At 38.4% G+C, this 23,932-nt stretch overlaps 1 protein-coding gene across 1 annotated transcript in view; it reads right to left on the reverse strand.

The window, feature by feature from the left end:
* LOC117435386 (leucine zipper transcription factor-like protein 1) overlaps positions 1-23,932 on the reverse strand; it is a 49,929-nt gene that overhangs the window by 6,531 nt on the left and 19,466 nt on the right. Inside the window, exons 2-4 of the mRNA XM_059021105.1 lie at positions 23,345-23,539; positions 5,074-5,134; positions 4,226-4,297 (exon numbers count right to left, since the gene is read on the reverse strand). Coding sequence (XP_058877088.1) covers positions 4,226-4,297; positions 5,074-5,134; positions 23,345-23,539 — 328 coding nt within the window. The remainder of the gene's footprint in view (positions 1-4,225; positions 4,298-5,073; positions 5,135-23,344; positions 23,540-23,932) is intronic.

Genomic DNA, 23,932 nt, shown 5'->3' on the forward strand with positions numbered 1-23,932 from the left:
GTATATCATGTGCAAGACGCATCACCTCTGGCTGAAATGGCTTAGGAACCAATAACTGTGTTACTGACTGTCCCGTGCCCGGAGCGTGGGTTACTCTGTATAGCAGGTGCCCTGTTATGACATAGTGAGGATATGTGAGCGGCCGGTTGTCGTCAACCTCCTTCCCTTCAATATACCGCACCTGCCCCCGAATGTGCACCAGAGTGGGGTCATTGCTTTGCTCCCACTCTAGGTCCACATTCTGGTCCCAAAATGTCGGCACATCCAGGTGAGGCTCGGGTGAATTATCTAGCCCAGGGTTATCAGTAACCTCGCTCTGCAGATTACACTTAATGGCTACCCCCTTCCCCTGACGTTTGTTAGATACAGAGGAAACATTCACCAAATCCCAGCCTTGCCTCATTAATGCTCCTTCTAGTTTTTCGGCCCTTCGTTCCTTTTTGGATTTTTTGGGGCGGAACTTAAAAGGAAACAAATCAGGTTGCAACGAAAAAATCTCTCCAATCGACTCTTCCATTTTTCCCCTGCCAATCAATACTTTACTGGTTGTGGTCGGCCTCATGCACCCGGCTACCAATTGCCTGAAACAAGGCCAATCCCAACCAAGTATAATAGGATACGGCAACCTTTCTGACACAGCCACGATTACGAGGCTTGTATGACCCTCCAAGGTCATGCTAAGTTTTACCAGAGGGTATGTTTTGGTTTCCCCATGAACGCAGGAGATAGCCACAGAACCCCGTGTCTCCCAAGACACACCCCCCATTAATTCGGCCCGAATCAAGATTTGCCCACATCTGGAGTCCACTAAAGCGTGGGTCCTCATTTTCCCAATTTCCACATTAACAATGCAAAGCCCCTCCCGACCATTCCCCACGCACTTACCCGCCTCCGCCGTTGGATACCTGGAAGCCACATCGCACTCCATCGAAGCGGGGCAGTTGTGAGCGATGTGGCCGGTCTCGTGGCACCGGTAGCATACGGGAGGAGGGGGCAGTAAAGGAAGCTGAATGTCCCGCTGCAAGGGCTGCAACAGGGTAGGGGGTACTGCTCTCACCCAGCTGGGGGCCAGCCTTGGTCTCCAATTTGGGGAGGGTAGGCTGCCAGATGGGTGTGGGGGTCCGATGGTGTGTTATGAAAGGGTAGAGGGGGTGTTCCGTGACCGAGTCATCATCTGCTTCGGGACTGAAGCAGATGATGGTTGCAAAGAGCGGAGGGACAGCTGGGCATTTTCGAACCCATCGGCCAGCTTGATGGCTTCTTCGAGGCTGGAGGGGCCGTGCTGGCTAACCCAAGCCTGGGTCTCTGCCCCCAACACATAGCAGAACTGCTCTATGGCGATCATCTCCAGCATTTGCTGTGGCGTTTGGTGGGTGGGGCGGAGCCAGGGGGTCAGCTGATCCCACAGGTATTGAGCCACAACCCGTGGTCTTGTCTCCGGGGGATGTTTGTATTCACGGAAACAGCGCCGGTACGTCTCTTCTGTTATATTGTATCGCTGAAGGATGGCCTGCTTGATGCAGTCGTAATCCAGGACAGCATCTTCAGCCATATTGCGATAGGCCGCCTGGGCTTCCCCGCTCAAGCAAGGGGCTAGTTGGGTTGCCCACCACTCCCGAGGGCACTTTGCTGCCATGGCTATCCTTTCAAATGTAATCAAGTAGGCCTCGGGATCATCCTCAGCCGTCATCCGCTGGAGCTTCGGCTTCAGGACAACAACCTCCGGAGCCGCCGCACCTGATTCTTCCAAATTCGGAGATGAGGTCGGGAGCGCAGTAGGACGACACAGAACAACTAGCCTCTCCATGAACGCCTCCATACATGTGGTTGCCTCCTCCTGTCGCTTTGCGCCTCTCCTCTCCCTCTTGTGCTCTTCCTCAATCATCTGCTGACTCTGCCGTTCCATTATTGCTGCCAGCACTGTCAGGTCCATCCTCAGTCCAGGATCCCACTCTAACACCACGTTGTCAGGCTGTGGAGGGTGATGTGGTGTAGGTGCAGTCCAATCGCTGCAAACAACACAGCTGATCACAGTTCTCCACAGATTTGCCCCACAGAAAGATGACTGACTTCCGGTCTAACTTCCACCCCTACGGTGACCTTTGAACCGGTGCATCTCCTGTTGGGGATACCTCTAGCCTTGCCTAGCGCCCTCTCAGGTCGGGAGGGAGATTTGCAGCTCAGATTCATTTTCTCCCTGTCACAATAGAATTTAACTGAAATCTAAAAGCTTCTAAGATGTTATCACCTTATCTGCATCCAGGCTGCATTTGATGAGCTGCACACACAATGCTGTGGTTTTGTAAGATAAACACTTGACACAGACTGAATAACCTTGCAGTTATACAATTTTTAATTTAAAAGATCTAAACAGAAACATGTACAGTACAGTAAGTCTGTGCTCTTCTTTCATTTCATGAGCAGAGTTACTGGCAACAAGCTGCATCAAATAGAGAAATCAAGCCACACCCCCAAAATCATTATTCTTGGAAACGCATCTTGAGGTTATGCAGACAGGCTAAAAGAATTGAATCTATTCAGTCTTGACAATGTCAACCCAGGGGACTTCTTAGACCTGAAAAAAGAAACAAGGACCAGGGGTCACAAATGGAGATTAGATAAAGGGGGATTCAGAACAGAAAATAGGAGGCACTTTTTTACACAGAGAATTGTGAGGGTCTGGAACCAACTCCCCAGTAATGTTGTTGAAGCTGACACCCTGGGATCCTTCAAGAAGCTGCTTGATGAGATTCTGTGATCAATAAGCTACTAACAACCAAACGAGCAAGATGGGCTGAATGGCCTCCTCTCGTTTGTAAACTTTCTTATGTTCTTATGATCTGGTATTGGTCAAGGACAAGTTCAGGTTCAGCTGATATACTGTACACTTTTGTATAAAACACTTTAATAGCTCTTTCCCCTTATTAGAATCTTTTCAGGCAATGATTTGTACCATTTCTTTAGACTATTAAGTAGAAGCATAGGTTAAAGTTTACTTCATTATGGTATTGGCTTGCCTTGCCTTAGGTAACTTTTTAGATTTTGTATGTTAAAAACAGTATTTTGGGGGCTCCCGAGTGGCGCATCCAGTAAAGGAGCTCCTCGTGGAGTGCAGGATGCGCCCTATAGCCTGAAGAGCGCAGATTCGAATCCAGGCTATATCATTGCCAACCGTGACCGGGGTTCCTAGGGGGCAGCGCACAATTGGCTGAGCACCACCCGGGTAGGGAGGGATTAGGTCTGCAGGGCAATCCATGGTTCACTGTGCACCAGCGACCCTTGTGGCTGAAAGGGCGCCTGCGGGTCTGCAGTGGAGCCATTCAGATCTGTGTTGTCCTCCGGCACTATAGGTCTGGTGGCTTTGCTGTGGATCCGCAGTGCGAAAAATGACGGATTGGCAGGAACACGTTTCGGAGGACGCGTGTTTCAGCCTGGACATATGTAATCTAAAAAAAAATACCAGGATTTACATCCTGAGTTGTCATGTAAAACACAGACGTAGTTGTACAGCCAGACCACACCGTCTCCCACATTCCATTGAAATACATACTTCCATGTGGGCGAAGAAGGAACTGGGGGTGGAGCTTGTATACTAAAATAATACTATTAAAGGCTATACAAAAAAAAAAAAAAAAAAAAAAAAAAAACAACCATGTAAATACATATATTTAGGAAAACTAACGTCTGAAGTGCACTCTAAAACAGTTTTGATTTCAGGAGTTACTTTTTGTTTTCTGTTACATTAAACTTACCATCTCTGTTTCAATAAGAAATAAAAAAATAAAATAAAAAATGATACCCGAATCTCGCCCTCACAATGGGGGGCTCGACTTTTACACAAGGTCGATTTTTACTCGAGCGAATATGGTATATTGACTAGATGGCTGCAAAACATACATTATAGAATTTTTTTTCAGGTGGAAAATAAGGAAATAGAAGTTTTTATTGTAAGACCAAGTTTTTATACAGAAGTTCAAAGTAACATTACAGGTAAATGTAAGGTTGTAGTTAATGCATACTCCATCAGTTACTGTAGCATTAAAGTATGTACAGTATTTATTGAAAGTACTTCAAGGTAATGTTGCATTTTACTCACCCAAAATACATTTTACTCACATAGTCTAATTTGGAGAGTAAACTACTCAATGACCCAAAATCTTATACCACAGGAAAGTTTTCTGCTATTTTAACTTGATGAATGTTCCAGAGTTAAAGCAGGTCTTACCTTATTAAGCAGTTCTGACAATCCGCCTTCATTGAGAGGAGAAAGCTTAGGTTTGTTACATTCTTGGTTTGCCTAAAGGTAAAACAGCTAACAGCAATCAGCGACTCAAAACCTAGACAGGAATATCCAAGTTTAATGTGTTATATTTATTGTTGTTTTTTATCACTTCATTTGTACTAAGAAAATATACAGATCCTATATGCTTATGCTAAGCTTATGATTATTGCAGCCACAAATTATTTTCTACATCAGGGATCCACACACCAAACACCCACGTCAGTTTCTTTATAAAGTAAAAATCTCTGAACTAAAGCTGTCTCTACTTAATGTCCAAATGTGTCATGATTTTCTGTTTCAGTTATCACATCCTTCTGACAAGGATGTTTTCTCTCTTACTACAGCTGCTGCAGTGGAGTGTAACTATTTGTTCAATGAGGGATTCCTTCATGTGTTTCTTACATTCACTTGAAATTTTGCAGAGGGACAGGTCAATGGTTACACTCTTGTGTACCAGAAACAAGACATTTTTGAGTGCCATCTTGGGGCCTCAAGGGTGCTTTAATCTTTTGAGTTTAGTCACAAAGATGCAATGTCTGAAATAGCAAGTGATATACAAAGTGAATCTAAATACAAGTATAGTTGTTATAAATTTGTCCACATAAAAACAGTTTTTAATCTGTGACACTGAGCTTTTTCTATATAGTGTTAAGAAATGAATCTTGAAAACAGAGGTGAAAAGCAGTTCTTCCTGCCTTCTTTCTTTTGAATACTGTACATTTTCTGGAGACCTTGCTGATTAGTACCATACTGGTTTTGAAGACATTTAAAAAAGGTGCATTTAAACCCACCTTTTTATTTGATGATGTAAATTCTGCCTTTTCAAATTCTGCAACTTGTTCTAAAAGTGCCCTAAAATTAACAGAAAAAGAATTTGGTTAATAAATTAATCTGAGATTTAAACGTGTTTTTCCATACATGTTCTCTACTGTATCTTCATTTCCTTAACTTTTACCAAAGGAATTGTCTATTTCTGATACCTCCAGTTTGTTGGTATCACAGACCTAATTTGTTTTTCAACAAATGTGGAAATCAGTAGATGTAGAAACAGGAGGGTGTTGGAAATGTATTTAGTTACCGTTTATTATCATTATTATTTGTTTATTTAGCAGACACCTTTATCCAAGGCGACTTACAGAGAACTATGCATCAGCTGCAGAGTCACTTACAACTATGTCTCACCCGAAAGACAGAGGACAAGGAGGTTAAGTGACTTGCTCAGGGTCACACAACGAGTCAGTGGCTGAGGTGGGATTTGAACCGGGGACCTCCTGGTTACAAGCCCTTTTCTTTAACCACTGGACCACACAGCCTCCTAACAGCACAAATCTGACGGAACTAAAAATACATATGCAGGTGGTTTAGAAAAATATATTGTATCCTATCCACAGTAAGGGAGTGTTCTATGCAAATGATAAAAACCCTTCCTGTTGTTCTAAATAATTTGTTCGTTTTTATTGGAGGACAATATAATAACATACAAGATTTAAATTATTATTTTAAACAAAAGCAGTAACATAGAAGTTGATTTAGAAGTTGATTTTGCAGTACTTTCTGAAATATTCTATGAAATGCACAAAGCCCTAAAGGCTCCTGTTTTACCTTGCTTGTAGTTTTTACCAGTTTTGAATGCTTGAGTCCCTTGAGAGCTTTCTTATGCCTGGAACAACCCCATACAGATATGAAATATTAGAGTTCAATTGCCTGTAGCTTTGATAAAAGCAAAATTGTAATCTCAAATACTTTTTTTTTTTTTTGTCTTTTTTTAAAAAAAAATGTAGTCGTTGCCAATTATTATTATTATTATTTTTTATTATTTTCTCCCCAATTTGAAATGCCCAATTATTTTTAGGCTCAGCTCACCGCTTCCACCCCTGCGCTGACTCAGGAGGGGCGAAGATGAACACACGCTGTCCTCCGAAGCGTGTGCCGTCAGCCACCCGCTTCTTTACTCTCTGCAGACTCACCGTGCAGCCGCCTCAGAGCTACAGCGTCGGAGGACAACGCAGCCCTGGGCAGCTTACAGGCAAGCCCACAGGCGCCTGGCCAGACTACAGGGGTCGCTGGTGCGCGGTGAGCGGAGGACACCCTGGCCGACCTAACCCTCCCTCCCCTCGGCCAATTGAGCGCCGCCCTCTGTGAGCTCCCGTCCACGGTCGGCTGTGGAATAGCCTGGATTTGAACTCGCGACATGCTGGCTATAGAGCACATCCTGCACTCTAGCGAGCCCCTAATCTCAAATACTTTAATGTAAGATGGTACAATGAACTCTTATTACACATATGCAGTTTGCCACATCATCAGTAATATACTGTACCTTTCAATGACTACATACATAAGCCATTTGTGGGTTTTAAAAAAAAAATACAAATACAAATATTAATTAAATGTATTAAATTACTGTATTTGTAATATCTGGTTGGGGTAGAAGGGGGCGACACTGTATATTAAAATAGGACACAAGGGGGGCTCCCAAGTGGCGCATCCAGCTCCGCGTGGAGTGCAGGATGTGCCCTATAGTCTGGACGTCGTGAGTTCGAGTCCAGGCTATTCCTTTGCTGACCGAGGACGGGAGCTTCCAGGGGGCAGCGCTCAATTGGCCGAGCGCCGCCCGGGGGGAGGGAGGTCTAGGTCAGCCAGGGTGTCCTCGGCTCACCGCGCACCAGCGACCCCTGTAGTCTGGCCTGTAAGCTGCCCAGTGCTGCGTTGTCCTCTGATGCTGTAGCTCTTGGGTGGCTGCATGGTGAGTCTGCAGTGTGTAAAAAAGCGGTCGGCTGACGGCACGCACTTCAGAGGACAGCGTGTGTTCGTCTTCGCCGCTCTCGAGTCAGCGCAGGGCTGGTAGCGGTGGGCTGACCCTAAAAAAATAATTGGACCTTACTAAATTGAGGAGAAAACAATAAAAAAAACCACTAAATTAAAAAAAAATAAAAAATAGGACACACAATTGGTGATTTTAATCTCTTATGTTTATGAATAATTCGACTCTTCTTGTTACTCTACAACAACAAATTGTTTCAAAGTTCCTTATAGCTTTTTGTCTCCAGCTTTCCTAAAATTCCCCTCCCCTAATGAGAGCTTTGCAGTTGCAATTTCTGCTGCATGTATAGTACTTGAACCCAGGCTCTGGGTTCAGCACCCCTAATGCTTTTAAACCATGTCTAAAATGTGTGCTAGGACAAATAGTCAAACAAACACAGCTTGAAATTTATTCAACCATGGTTGCATTCATGCAGGAATTTCGAAATTATTATAACAAAACGATACCTTGCAATGGAAACCAATGTACTAATGAGGTCTTTAAAATAAAAAACAAAAAAACCCTAATTCTATTGTTCTTTAGAATGTTTCTCTCCTTTCTTTAACAAGTAATATGATGAGGTAGCAGGTTTATTTTACTCGTAAGATATTTTTGTTACTGCAATGAATCATACTTTTGTTTTCCAATATTTCTATACAATTTAAAATAATATTCAAACATAAAATGCAGGATTTGGCCGGGACTTGAACATTTTCTTCTAGCTATAATTGTTTTGAAATAGACAGGCACATTCTCATGTCTGCATCAACATCAGCTATCATCACCCCACCCACCCTCCTCCCTCTCCCTGCTCCAGTAGGTATTTTAAAACTTAAAATGCTACATGATTATGAAGTTGTTTATTTGAAGTGTACACCACACTTAAAAACAAAAACAATGTTCTTATGCACTGTTACTCTATAGAAAAACAAGAAACCGTTTTCTTAGCTTTACCTTGCTCCACAATGGTCACAGGAATGTATTTATGTATTTGTACATATTTTTAAATGTAGAGTGCCCAATTACTTTAACCCTGATTTTCTCCCTAATTTTGTATTACAAAATAAAAAGCAACTGTTGGACAAAATTACATTTAAAACTAAAAAAGCCACAGTGTTGCATTTATTTACGTTTTACTGCAGTGATAAACAGGGGTATTTATTTACAGGGAAACTGTAGAGTTTAAAAGTGAAAGAATTAAAAGTTTGTCTCAGACACACAGTATAATTCTGGAAGGGCATTAGACCTTCAAAAGATAAGGCTTAGTCTTCCTCCAAGCAGGATTCGGTGTTGGCTCTTAAAAGCGAGATTTGTCAACTTTGAATGACAACCAACAGAAGGTGCTTTAAGAAAGACAGAAGTATGTACCTCATTATATTAAGAAAATAATGAGAGCTTAGTTATACAAATTAGGATGTAAGCTTTTTTGCTTATCCGAAAAGATACCTGTTCGAGGCTCTCTTGAATCCGGACTATAGTTTTTCCCCTCACCGCATAAATTCCCCACACAGCTCAGGAGAACCGAAGGTTCAGTGGGTGTCATCTAATCTCACGACCAAGCCAGTTTCTCTTTTACACCTAGGAACTTGACAGCAGATGTCAGCAAGCTACCGGCCTCTGGAGGATAAAGTCCATCCCAGCAGCTCTTTGCCTGAGCTCCCTAGGTGTCTGTCCAGTAGAATCCTCTGTAGCAAGATGAGGAGAAACAGTCAGTGAAGACTGGAGACTTTGCACAGCCATGAAGTAAACTTGCACTCCCCTGACTGCATGACTTGCCCTGCACATCACATGGCCCTGCTTTTACCAGGTGAGCCACTCTGGGACCCACAGGATATAATTTAAAATGAGTTCAGGGGTGTATTTAAAAAATAAGATAATATAATGCACAGGGACTTGTACTTGTTGATAAAGCAGAGCACTGTTTTATCTCGAAAGCCAAATTATGTAATGGTGTGTGTGTGTGTGTTTTTAAACACTTGCAGTGTACTTACAAACATGGCGTGAACTTAATTGCAGAATATAGTATTGGAAGTTGTGAAAATATCTTTGTTCCAACTGTTTTTTTTATTTTGGTAAATTTCATTTTTATGATTAAAATGCCACATCAAAATCTTCAGAGGGTGAAGTGTGATTACTGTAAAATATAAATGAGATGAGATGAGCTTGTTAATCACACAAAGCGGTTAAACAAGCCCCAAAGTTTTCTGTTTACAAAGCGCATATTTGTTTTAAACGCATAGGGCCAGATATCATTATCAGGATGGTGGGTGTATATGTAATTAAATGCGCTACATACTGCATTCTATAAAAGCTGTTCCATCCAGGGTGCGATTTGACAGGGCGGGGGGGATTTCCCTGGCTCTACTTTTGTCAAGCAGGGCCTATGTTTGGACTGAATTACTTTAATTTGATGAAGCAAAAATTGTTATTAATCACTAATTGATTGATTGTGTTCACTGTAAACAAAAGCAAAATCCTACAAGTTACATTCTACCTTTTTGTATGTATTTTTGTGTGACAGGGAGGGGGCAAGTAGATTTTTCTTGCATTTTGTAACATGGACAAGAAATTTCTCAAAAATTCTACACCCCTGTATATACACACAATGTATGGGTGTTAAAACCTACTTTCCAACTGCTGAAAATATATACCTTGTATCTAGACCTCAATCTGTTTTTTGCTTTTTAAATAAACTGTTGCTTGTAACATGTAGAGGATGTGGTTTACAATAGCAACCTTGATGAGGAGTTAAATTATTGAAGCTTCAGAAAATCTGCATGTGGACGTGACAAATGAAGGGATGTTTGTCCACAATGTGACTACAAAATAAGCTGTACATAACCCGAATATGAACCCCTGATGAACACTCAAAATATATACCAATGTACTTCAGAGTGCTTAAGATACTTTCAATTAGGCCTACATTACTTGGATGTTTGATACTAGTTTTGTAAAGTCAACAGGGTTTTGTTTTTTTTTTCTTTAAAAGAAACGGTCTCCAAATGTATCTATATTCTTTTTGGATAGTATTACAGCAGGGCTTCCCAAACCCAGTCCTCATCACCCCAGTGTCTTCTGGTTTTCATTCCAACTAAGCTCTCCATTACTTAACTAAACCCTTAATTGAACTAATACTTTACTTAATTATACGTTTTTAATTGTCTTCAACTCTTAAAGTTACTTTATTAAATACCAGTAGCCTATTATTAAATAATACAGAGGGCTAAATAAAATAAAGTATTGTAATATATGGTAGACCTAAATAATACTACTGTGCGTCATACACAAAAAAATCTTGAAATATCCCTGAACATAAAGTGATAATACTATCGTTCAGACCCAATAATACTACCGTGTCACGAGTAACCCTAAAACCTGTCTTCCCTTGTACAAGGTGCGAGCACCTTTTTTGAGTGAAAGGTATATGCGGCAGAGATGGATGGCTCTTTGAGAGAAACAGCTTAATTTATTTTAAGTTTGCCCACTGATGATGGTAATGAGAATGTAGAGATGGGAGCCCATCTAACAAGATTTAAGTTTTTTGCAGGTAGCAGGCTTTTAAAGACTGTCACCCACATCTGTGGTGGTTTTGACAGACTCACTGAGAGCAGAAACTGACCCAAGACTGTCACAGCTACTGGAAGCATGCTGATATTTGGGATACAAATTGAACTTTTGTGAAACTGCAACAAATATTGTAATGACTGTAATGTATTTTAAAGAATATAAAGTCAGCAGAAATATTAAACAAATTGTTAAAACACACTATTCAGAATTTATTTTTATTTTTTTTATAATGTACTCTGTATTAGTCTATGAGAATATTATAGGATTCGATATTCCTGTTTATTCTAGTATAACAATAGAAAAATATTATTGGTGAATGTGTAAGGTCAGGAAAAAGCATCTTTTCTGATTAGACTCAGAACCTCAAACATTTTGATCCAGCAAGAACAGAATGGCAAACTCTATGGAGCAGAGTTACTATGACAGAAGTAATTGAACTAAAATAGGTTTGTGGTTCTACTATAGTAAGAGAAAAAACAGAAGTATTTAAATAAATAAGAAAACCTAATATAATAACCTTAAGTAAATGCATGAGGATGTTAGTCTGTATCAAAGTATAGCAGTCCTAAGTCTTAATATTCAAGGTTGAATTTGCACCAAGCAGGTGCCTAATTAAAATTAATCTCTTGCCTTCTGTGTATATCAATGGAGTAAAATAACATTACAATATATAAAAAAGACAGCTATATTGAAATATCTGAATTGGAAATACATGTTATAAAATAATTTACAGTTAAACTGTTATACAAATAAAAGTATTATTGTTGAAAAAACATATTACAATTAAAATTAAGAGAGTTCAGTACTAAATGACAATGTTAAAATATTGTAATAACTATACTATATTTTAAAGAATATACAAGCAGTAGAAATACTATTGTAGCAAATTATGAGCAGAATAACAGAATTTGAATTAAGAAAACTGAACAAATGTTAATGTTAGAAAAAGCTTGACTGTGTGCCTTTGTTATTAGAGTGCATGTAAACTCTTGGAAGCTGGTCAGACTTAAAAATAGGGCCTCCCCTATCTTTAAATTAATAAAGACGATTGTGAGCAGAAGCCTGTGTTAACTTTGGCAGAAGCAGACATCTGGTTTAATTGGCTTGAAAATTAAGTCACAGTTTACAGGGAACTAAACACAGAGGCTAGGTATTGCAAATTAACAAAAAGAAAAAATAACCCTTTCTAGACAGAACAATGTTTAAAACAAAAAAGCTATGTTATACCTATTTGATTTTATTGTAACTAAGCACAGAGGTTTTAAAAAGTATTTTGATCTAATAAGAAACAGAATATTTTAACTAACAAATGTTTTTGCCTGTTTGGGGCTTTAGTGTAATAAAAATAGTAATAACGACTGAAGTTTTAACACTAGAACCGCCACGGTAGTCATTTTGACGGTTTTCACTATTAAAATTTAAATTACTCTGCGTGTGTTAAAGATCCGCGGTTGTCTGTTCTTGACTTTTCCTAAATACATGTATTAAATACACTGACGGCTTTTGAAAGTCAGAATCTCAAAAATAAAAAAGTTATGAGCACTTCTACCCAGAACCGCCAAAAGTAGTCATTTTGACGGCTTATTACAATACATGCTTTTATTGTTAATATAACCTACAATACGCTATTTTTTATATGTATACAAGCCAGTTTGTTATCTCTACCTCCACTGAGTTTACAGCAGTATGTATTTGAATAGAATATTGCTCTTGAAGTCTAGATATGTGTTATTCAAATATCTATTATAATCCTATCAATTCCTTGGAGAACTGCTGTCTACGTGAGCATATATAGTCTGCTGTATTATAATATTACTATTACAAGAACTTTGAGAAATCTTGATATTTTTGCGTTTTGATTTGAGAGCAACTACAGACATATTTGCCTTGGCATCAGAAATTTGGAACGACTTCATTGAAAACAACATTGCCTGTTTCAAGCTAAACATAAAACATTACATGGACAAGCAGCTGTTTCCGACAAAAGCTCGGTGTCGCTGGACAAACAAACCTGTCAAATTTGGGATCAAGTTTTGGCTGGCAGCGGACCCTACCCCTACCTGTGCAAAGATGAAACTCGCCCAGCTGGTCAGAGACTGGGTGACAATGTGTTAGGCTGATGTAACCATGCTTAGGAAAAGAGATGAATGTTACCTATATATATATATATATATATATATATATATATATATATATATATTGTAAACGACTTGCACCCGCTCGGGTTCTTGCCCCTTTAAAAACTGACCCAACACACAGGAATTGGAAGTTCAGCGCTTATGCGGACTTTTAATAATACAAACAAAACAAACACCTAGCTCTTTATGAGCACTACTAAACTTACTGGAACACCCTGACTAAGTGGGACGGCTAAGCCATTTCCCCACCAAACACAACACCACAAACAAAATCAAAACAAGTTTAAATTTCACACTCTTTACCGCTCGACTGCTCGGAAGCAGAGCACCTCATCTGCCTCCTTCTACTCAGCAGCCAGGAGCAAACTAACTGCTCCCTTTTTATACCCTGCACCTGGCTCTAATTTAATAATAAGCACCAGGTGCAGGGGATAATTAATAATAAAACAATTAACAAATTAAATTAAACAATAAAGTAACACAATCAAACAATAAAGCCCAATACAATTAAATTACACAAATGTGCACATATGTTTCGCACATATGTTTTCTTCAGGGAGGCTTTAACCCCCTCCCTTCTGTCTTACAATATATATATATATATATATATATATATATATATATATATATATATATATATATATATATATTTATTTTATTATTTCACTGTAGTTAGCAAAACAGTTGAAGAAAAAAAAAACAGCCTGGTTTCAACAATAAACAAAGAAGAAGAGCTTTTCCACTATCTGTGCAAAACTTAGTACTCAGTGAAAGCAATCACTGGTGTCCAGTTGCTGTTTTTAAAATGTACTGGACATGGCAGCCATCAATCCCTTAGTTTTGTACAATGAATGCACCGGGGAAAATATCAGTAGGAGAGATGCTAGCCATGGAGCTTTGGCAGAAATATTTCGATCAGAAGACTGCAAAGCGGCAGGGAAACGCAGCTCAACCTGGATACAGTGCACAGCCATCAAATGACACAAGCAACAGAAAATAATGCCAGGTAACTAAATGCAATAAAAATAAAACTTCTGATATCTGTGCCCAGTGTGAAAGAGCAGTATGTGGTAAATGCACACAACAATATGGGGGCTACTTTGAAGTATGTTTCCCTGAATGCGCATTCCCGTTACACAATGGGAACTGAATTATTTTCTTTTTTTATGTTATTTTTTATAAATAATTATTTCGATTTTACAATTGTGTATGTAGCCCTGCATATAACCAGTTTACTGCTGGTTACATAATATTTTCTTTTGAAATGTTTATTTTATTATAGTTTTTCATTTTTTGAAGTCGTGCTATGCAGTAGGGTAATGTGAAAAAAAAGCCTTTTATGTTATTTTTGTAAATAATGACTTTGTTTTCACAATTTTGTATGTACAGTATATATAGCAGTTTACACAATATCTTCTTTTGAAATGTTTATTTTATTATAGTTTAGCATTTATTTTACGTCATGCACCATATGCACTAATTTGAAAATAAATCCTTTTATGTTATTTTTATAAATAATTACTTTGTTTTAAATACAATGTTTCTGCTATGCAAATGTTAGATATGATGTTCATAAATAAAACTTTTGAGTTGTATCTGATAGTTTGTGTTTCATTTTCGAAGCTGTTTAAAATGTACCTGTCAAAATGACTACTGCTGGCGGTTCTAGGTAGTAGCATAAACCAGGCGGTTCTAGTGTTAATAATGCTGCTATATTTCTCAATATTAACAAGCCTACAGTTTAATGGATTCACAGTCATGTATCTTATTTGGACTAAGTAGTAAGGCTTGATCTGAAGGTAGTCTTTAAGCTAAACACAGGTATTCTAGAATCATTCAAACAGAATATAAGTGTAAATGTTTTATTATAACAGAGGAAGTATTATGTTTGAAAGAGCAAGACAATAAATAAAGTGTAAACTGTATTTAATAACTTTAGTACACAGTGGACCTACTGAAGGAAAATAACTCATTTTGTGGCCTCTTCTTTAGCTGCTTGTAGCAGAGCGGTGCTGGGCATGGAAAGTGCTTTTTGGCAGCCGAAGCGAGACTCGCTGGTAATCAGCAGTTTTGAATCCAAGGCCTTTCTATAATGAGCGATCTTTTTAAAATTAACTAATGAAATACCTTTTGGTAACAGAATAAGGGGTGTATTATGGTGTAATGTCTGTTCTCTTCATTACATGATAGAAATTAATGAAAACTTGGCAGCCAAAGCGAGCATTTCATTTAAATTAGAAACGTTGTCTACAGTATCAGTTCTTGTCAGGAAGGTAGAGACTTTAATTGAGATGATGTTTGTGAGCCAAAAATACGGAGGCTTTTGTATTACAAAAGAAAAAGCAACTGTTGGACAAAATTACATTTAAAACTAAAAAAGCCACAGTGTTGAATTTATTTACGTTTTACTGCAGTAATAAACGGGTATTTATTTACAGGGAAACTGTAGAGTTTAAAAGTGAAAGAATGAAAAGTTTGTCTCAGACACACAGTATAATTCTGGAAGGGCATTAGACCTTCAAAAGATAAGGCTTAGTCTTTGGCACCTCAAAGCAGGATTCGGTGTTGGTTCTTAAAAGCGGGATTTGTCAACCTTGAATGACAACCAACAGAAGGTGCTTTAAGAAAGACAGAAGTATGTACCTCATTATATCAAGAAAATAATGAGAGCTTAGTTATAAAAATTAGGATGTAAGCTTTTTTGCTTATCCGAAAAGATACCGGTTCAAGGCTCTCTTGAATCCGGACAAAAAATGAATTCATGTGGTGAATTTGGTTTCATATTAATTAAAAAATTAGCCTTGGCAGAACAGGGTGTCTGAAAACTGCTTGCGCAGGGATTTTTTAGAAACAGAGAGAGGTTAGGCTTAGTCCAAGCAATGTACAGTTAATATGAGGCTATTATATTTAACATGTTCATTATGCTCTGAGGATCTCTGAAAAAGCTGGTTGCTGTTTGGTCGTATTTTGAAGTTTCTGCTGTTGAAGACAGTTCTTGTTTTTACGTTATATTTTACAACTACACTTCCTGTAGCAGGGCAATAGAGAGCCCTGTTGTGTAACTGTATTTTGTTTATTTTTACAACAGGGTTTCCCCCTCCGCCCCTGTGTAGTGTTATTTTGTATTTGTTTTGTATTATGATTTAGTTATTGTATTTATATGACTGCGAAGCGCCGCGTGTTTTGTAATTTTGTTGTTTATAAATGTGACGGCGTAGCCGTTTGTTTTATATTTGTTTAGTAGCGTGGATGGGTAGCCCCATCCACAGTAATTTAAAAAAAAAACTCGTGCAAATTGTGGCCGAGGGGTAATAGAATAATTGCTAGCTAGTTAAACCCCTCGGCCACGGTATAAAAAGCCTGCAGCTCTCCAGCTCGTGGTGGGTGTATTAGGAGCGAGAGTGGAGAGAGCGAGGCGAGAGAAAACAAGCTTTAAAATATACAGGAACAGTGACAGCGACTGCCCAGCCTGACCTGTATTTATATTTTGTGTTCGTGATTTGTTTTATTTAAAATATTTATTTTCGCCTTTTGTTTAAACCTTTGATTTATTTTTGTATTTAAATAAAACGACGCCGCCTTTAATTGCAGTACTTGCCTGGTGTCAGTTTATTTACGTTTCTGCTTCTGCCGTGACGTCACCACCCAGCCATTCCTGTAACACTTCCATATTGTGGAAGGTAAGAACAATTTTGAATTTACATCTCATTTATATTGATGCATTGCTATAAGATATAGTAACTACATTTTAGCTTTGGAGAGTGATATATTGGATGTTTTATGATTTAACGGTGGGCGCTTTAGCAGTTTGCATGTATAGCTAAGGGCTGAGTATGTGATAACAATACCTGTATTACTGTGTTGAAGTATTAATGCTGTTAAACCTGTAAAGGTACTAGAAACGCCCAGATTGCCTATTAGCAGGGATCCAAAGCTTGCAACCACTTGATCAATTATTAAGCATTTAATAAACCAAAGGCGTACTAATACTGCTCTGATTTGTTAAAACTTCAAATTAAATGAGTCTGTGTGATTTTCTTGATTATTAAAAGTTGTGTGGATATGTTGCAAGCCCAGTGCACGAACAATCCACTACAGGACTCCAAAACATCTCTGTCCTCCTTAAATGTCTCCCCTGAGTTTAAGAGTGTGCTCAGAGCAATAAAAGAAAGTACGTGTGAATCTTGACAGTTGGGCTTATCATTTAAACACATCACAACACGTGGCTTTTGCAGAGCGGAGCCGGCTTTCAGTCCAACCGCCGCCCAGACCTGAAAGCCGACTCCCCTTGAGTAAAACCAACAACAAGAAGTAATTGCTCTCTCAAAGGAAAACAGTACTACCGAAGTGTCAGAATTCTCGCACATACTCTTTTTATTGATATATATAAATATGCTCTGAGCACACTCTTAAACCCAGGGGAGACGTTTAAGGAGGACAGAAATGTTCAAAACTCCTGTAAGTGGTTTTGTTCGTGCACTGTGCATGCCATATGTCCAGACAACTTTTTAATAATCAAGAAAATCACACAGACTCATTTTAACGAATCAGGGCAGTAGTAGTGCCCCTTGAGTTTATTAAATGCTTATGTTAAAAATTGGATTGGTTGGTTGCGCAGACCAGCATAAATCCCAAGTAATAAGCAATACAGGCAATCTGGTGCTTTTAAAGGTTTAACAACATTAATACTTCAACACAGTAATACAGATATGGTTAGTTATATGCTTAGCCCTTAGGCTAGCCATGCAACAAGCTAAAACACCCACAGCTACATTCTAAAACATTCAATATATCACTCTCTTCAGCTAAAATATAAATCTTATACCTTATAGCAATGCATCCAACACAAAAGAGATATGAAATTCAAATATATGCTTACCTTCCAGTAGATGGAAGAGTAGTGTAGGATATATGAAAAATAGGAATTGTCTTCAAAAGGCAGAGGCTTCTGAACAGCAGTCAGTTTTTCAGAGACCCTCAGAGCATGGACCACGTCAGCTTGCAAGATCAAGATCAATGGTATCGAATGGGGTCTTGCTCTGGGGTTATATAGGATTTTCCCTCCATTGAATACATCAGGAGCCCCAATTAAATCTGATCATCAATCTGCCTTGACAGTTCCTATCTTTCACTTAATGATACATTCTAGAAGGATCCAGTCAACTCCTTTTAAACTAATTGGAACTAAATATTGGAACATGATTTGGCTCCCTTTTTCCCAACCCCTCCTTTCTCTAAAAAGTCAGGTGAAACAAAGTTCACAGGATCCTTGCTACAATGCAATGCAATACAATACAAGTTTATATGTGCATTAAAAGAGGTGTTGTTTTTTATATATTTAACATCACCTTTCTGTGTGGTTATATTAACCTGAGCCTACTACATTCCTTCTGAGTAACATATCTCATCACCTTTTCAGTTTGGTTTAAATCGCTGACCATCAGAAAAAATCCACGCATCATCGGCCAACACCAATGAATCATCTTTAACACTGCCTGTACCACAAGCATGTGTGAACAAGTGTGGCAGTCTAGCTCGCAGTGGTGACGTCACGGACCAGGAAGTAGAAACCAAAACAATGGTTGGGCGGTTAAAGCTGAGTGCAACGGCATTTATTAATAAACAAAATATTTAAACAAACCAACAAAACACAAAACAAAAGGGCACGAGGGCCAAACGAATGAACAAACAAACAAGTAAGTGATGTGCTGGGTAATCCAGCACGTTTTAGCAATTGTTTTTTAAATGTTGCTTTCTCTCTCCGCTCTCCCGTACTCTCCTCTACACTCAGCCCCGAGTGCAGAGAGCTGCAGGTTTATATACTCTGGCCGAGGGATTAACTAGTTGTTAATTATCTTATTATCCCTCGGCCAGAGTCTGCACGCGTTTGGTAAGGATGCATGACTGTCAGCTAGTTAAATAATCAGTAGCTGATCAGCCATGCATCCTCACGGGGTTTTTAAATATAATAATAAAAGACGCGGCGCTTTTACCCGCGCCGCAAACAAAAATATAAATAATAATAAATAGGGGCGGGACACTCCGCCACAACAAGGTTACAACATTAGTTTGTATTCCTTTAGTAAGTTTACTGTTAGAGAGTTACAGTCTATAGTATTTTTATTTTATTGTCTTACTTCTTTTAAATACAACATTCTAATAGCAGTAATTTAAATAGAAGATTTACTTCTAATTCAGGGGTTCCTTTTAGAGCAAGTCTTAATACTTTTTCAAATAAGATACATGACTGCCCATTTATTAAAACTATACCTTTGTTTAGCTCCCAGAAATATAGCAGCAGTTTTAAGACTTTAAATTGTTGATTCAAGTATTCTGTTTTCATCACTTTAGAATACATGCTTTTAAAATCAGAGACCGTCTTTAAATCGGATTCACTCCTTTCTTTAAATAAGAGATTTGACTGTAAGTCTGCTCTTTAACTGGTTATCCTGTACACTAGTTTTCTAAGTCTTTTTAGTTTTTCCATTAGAAGATTTTTATTCTTTTTCTACTTTAAACATCTACACTAACAGAACTTGTATATATTTATTTCAAAGTATGATTTTTCCTTTTTTACTGAGCTCAGCAGTTTTCTCCAGAAAGTTAGATACCAAGGTCTGGCACCTAAATCAAAGAGTTGCCTACTTCTGATAAGGGCCTGCCAAAAGCTGGTCAGCCCGACCTTTCTCTGCATTCTTCTTCGCAGACTGTACATAACAGCTACTTAATATTTTCTACCAAATATACAGATATATTTGAAACAGAGTACATACAGTATTACTGTGGTTATTGACTAAGAGTATATCACATTATTTCAATCAATACATGTTTGTTTAGATCATCCAATTAATATCTAACAAATCAGACCATTCCCAGCAAGATTCGAACTCTGCGCTGGGCTCAGCTCGGACCGGTTCTGCAAACACCACAACAGGCCTTTTCATCCAATTCTTCACATCGCAGGTGTGGGCCACCAGGGTCTTCACTTGATATCTGCAAGACACTTGTACATGTTTGGCAGGAACACCCTCTTCACATTCTAGCTTACCCAAATGAGCCCATGTCACTGGATGACCACTTTCATAATGCCATTCAATTCTTTTTACATCCTGTGGGTCTACATTCATGTGAAAATGACATCCCTTCAGGACTATTACATTCAAACAGAATTCGACAGTGTCTGACTAAGTGACTACAGGCTGGGCAAGATTTGGACCTGGTCAGGGGTAATTCACCTGCACTTGTCACATCCACACTTTAAAAAAGGATTGCGTTCAACTGCTCTGCTCTGAGTTAGTTCTGTACCATGAACAATGGTCCTGGCTCTGTAACTCTGCTCTTGATACATTTCATGTTGCTCACAGAGGGTAATTTTAGGAGGCACTCCCTCCATCCAAAATACAGTAGTGGGCCAGAATTCACTATTTTTCATATCATTTGGTTTCCAGCCTAGTTTCTCTTGCACATCATCAGTGGGCAGACTCATTTTAACTGAATCTAGGTCCAAAAAGAACCGTTTACCCTGGCAACTGAGGCCTGCCATGCAAAGGGTCCCGATGATTTATAGCACAAAATATCTATGTCAAAGCTAGGTGTCACAGAAGAAAGACTGGAGTTTGTCCAAAAGCAAGAGATTCCGAACACCATAAAAAAAACGGTCTTAGGCGTTCGTCTACTGCAATCCTACCTGTCAAGCATGGGCAAGTCACAGGCAATAGAAACCATACCCACCACACAGCTTGACAATATTATAGTGGACTTCATCTTTCAATTAAAAAAACAAGACGGCTCTGAATACAAGACCAGCACCATTAGAGGAACCCTGTGCAGCATAGACAGGCACTTAATTTAAAAAAAAAAAAATAATAATAAAATAAAAAGAACTACCCTGCCTCAATTTTCCAGAGTCCCTCCTCAATGTTCAAGCAGACGCTACAAAATATAAGATGCATATTTTTCAGACTCGGATCCATATATTACAAGAAATAATAGCCGGTTCAGTGTGTTGCAAACGTAATACCGATCCACAAAAAGGGAGACAAAACCAAACCAGGTAACTACAGACCAATAAGCCTGACTTCTATTATATGTAAACTTATATAAACTACAATAAGATCTGAAATGGAAAATTACCTATATGGTAACAGTATCCTGGGAGACAGTCAGCATGGTTTTAGGAAAGGGAGATTGTGTCTAACTGACCTTCTTGATTTTTTTTGAGGATGCAACATCGACAATGGAGGAGTGGCAAACACTGTTGCAGCAGCAAAGGTCATTCAAAATGATCTAGACAGCATTCAGAACTGGGCAGACACATGGCAAATGACATTTGATAGAGAAAAGTGTAAGGTACTGCACGCAGGCAATAAAAATGTGCATTATAAATATCATATGGGAGATACTGAAATTGAAGAAGGAATCTATGAAAAAGAGCTAGGAGTTTATGTTGACTCAGAAATGTCTTCCTCTAGACAATGTGGGGAAGCTATAAAAAAGGCCAACAAGATGCTCGGATATATTGTGAGGAGTGTTGAATTTAAATCAAGGGAAGTAATGTTAAAACTTTACAATGCATTAGTAAGACCTCAACTAGAATACTGTGTTCAGTTCTGGTCACCTCGTTACAAAAAAGATATTGCTGCTCTAGAAAGAGTGCAAAGAAGAGCAACCAGAATTATCCCGGGTTTAAAAGGCATGTCATATGCAGACAGGCTAAAAGAATTGAATCTATTCAGTCTTGAACAAAGAAGACTAAGTGGCAATCTGATTCAAACATTCAAAATCCTAAAAGGTATAGACAATGTCGAGCCAGGGGACTTCTTTGACCTGAAAAAAGAAACAAGGACCAGGGGTCACAAATGGAGATTAGATAAAGGGGGATTCAGAACAGAAAATAGGAGGCACTTTTTTACACAGAGAATTGTGAGGGTCTGGAACCAACTCCCCAGTAATGTTGTTTAAGATGACATCCTGGGATCCTTCAAGAAGCTGCTTGATGAGATTATGTGATCAATAAGCTACTAACAACCAAACGAGCAAGATGGGCCGAATGGCCTCCTCTCGTTTGTAAACTTTCTTATGTTCTTATGTATAACCAGGGGTAATACCATCTCTAGGTTTTGGGGGCAGGCAGAGCTTCATTCTCGAGGTTCCACTGTCCCCAGAACCTCTCGATGGTACACTGAACAAGCCATTATTCTATTTTTAACCTACATAGTTATTACACTAGTCAAAGCGAAAGCTATTACAATGTTGTAGGTTTAGTAAATATAATAATACACATTTATTGTAAGTGAAACACTACTTTTATTTTTTGCTGTCACATTACGAATACAGAAAGCTTTTTTCTTTTTTTAGGTACTGTTTTTAACATTTCATTCAAACATGAGATTGTAATTTTATTTATACTACAGTAATATTACTGCATCCTAATAAATGAATGAATGAATGAATGAAAGAACGAATTAAGTTAATAAATAGCAGCATACACACAAGGAGCCCATTCCTCTACTACAATTTGGAATAGTTAATGGCATGACCAGGCTTCCGACACACCTAACTGTTTTCAAGCTCTGGTTAGGAACCAGGCACAAGCTGAGAACAAAACATGGTGTTTCTGATCCGAGGTTACATCCAAAGCAGTCATGAAAATGGGCTTCTGGTGACTACAATGATAAAACATAGCTCTTGTGGTGGAAGAGCCTTTAGTCATTATGCACCTGTATTATGGAACAATCTTTCATTTGAAATCCGTAAAGCTGACTCAATAAATGCATTTAAATCAAAGCTTAAAACACACCTTTATGCAGAGGCATTTTGTAGATTGGGATGGCCTATTTTAGAGTTTTGTTTATATGTAATATTATTATTATCATTATTATTATTATTATTATTATTATTATTATTATTATTATTATTATTATTATTATTATTATTATTATTTTTCCCCATTATGTTTTCAGATGTTTTTGATATGTTATTGTATATTGTATTGTATTATTGTATAGTATGTTTATTTTTAATGTGAAGTGCTTTGGGATGTCTTGGCATGAAAGGTGCTATACAAAATCAATTTGATTGATTGATTGATTGAGATGGGAATTTTTTACAAAGGAAATTGTTTCACCTTTAATGGAACTACCACAAAGTAGATGCAGAAATAAACTTGCCTATTGTCACATTATTCTTTTTTATCCCCCATGTGTATCAAATCCTTTGTAGGCCCACTCGCTGAATTTTGCTCATTTTAAGATAATTTGTCCTGCTTTGTATCGATTTCCAATGTGTTGCCATCTGTAAACAATATAATCTTTACATTTGATCACATCTAATAATGTTTAACAACACACTGAAGACTGAAGTTGTTTAAAGATGAACTTCACATTAAAAAAGTGCTGCAAAGTATGACAAGTGGGCCTACAGTATTTAGGATTTGATACACATGGAAAAAATAAGTCTGTGCTAACTTCTGAAAATATATACCTCGGTAGTTCCACTGTTGGTGAAAAAACTCCCATTGTAAACAGAACACAGCTGAAACATTATTAATAACAATACCTGTTTTCCAGTTCTGAGACGTCGGTCTGGAGTTTCAGGTACAATTTCTCCGCTTGTGAGAAGAGCTGATGCAGGAGCAGCACGTTGGTGTGGGCAGTGTGTATAATTTCAGACTCCACCTCTTCATGTACAACCACCTGCAAGCCATCCAACATATCAGACACTTCATCCACAGTGAACGTTTCCTCCACCAGCCTGTAACGTAGAGCAATGGGCACAGTTTTAGGGAGTTGAGCAAAAAGTATGAAGGTAGTTTTTGAAAGGAATGAAGAATTTTCACTGAATTATAAAATTGATTATATCCAACATGGCATGTTACTGTACATCCACAATACTGCAAATCTAGATGGGTTGAACAAAAAACAGAAAAAAGCCAACAATATGGAGCTCTCATGTTTGTATATGGGTCATCCCACCAATGACATACTCATGTACTATTAATAACATCACCTTGTTGTACTAAATTAAACCTTCATCTTTGTGAAGTTAGTATTAGTCACAAGACAGCAACTCTCATTGTAGACAAAAGGCTGTAAATAATGTAAAACATCAAATGGAGGATCTATCTAGAAGTAGTACTTTACAATG

Source organism: Acipenser ruthenus, chromosome 3 (assembly GCF_902713425.1).
Source record: "Acipenser ruthenus chromosome 3, fAciRut3.2 maternal haplotype, whole genome shotgun sequence".
In the NCBI taxonomy this organism is placed as follows: Eukaryota; Metazoa; Chordata; class Actinopteri; order Acipenseriformes; family Acipenseridae; genus Acipenser; species Acipenser ruthenus.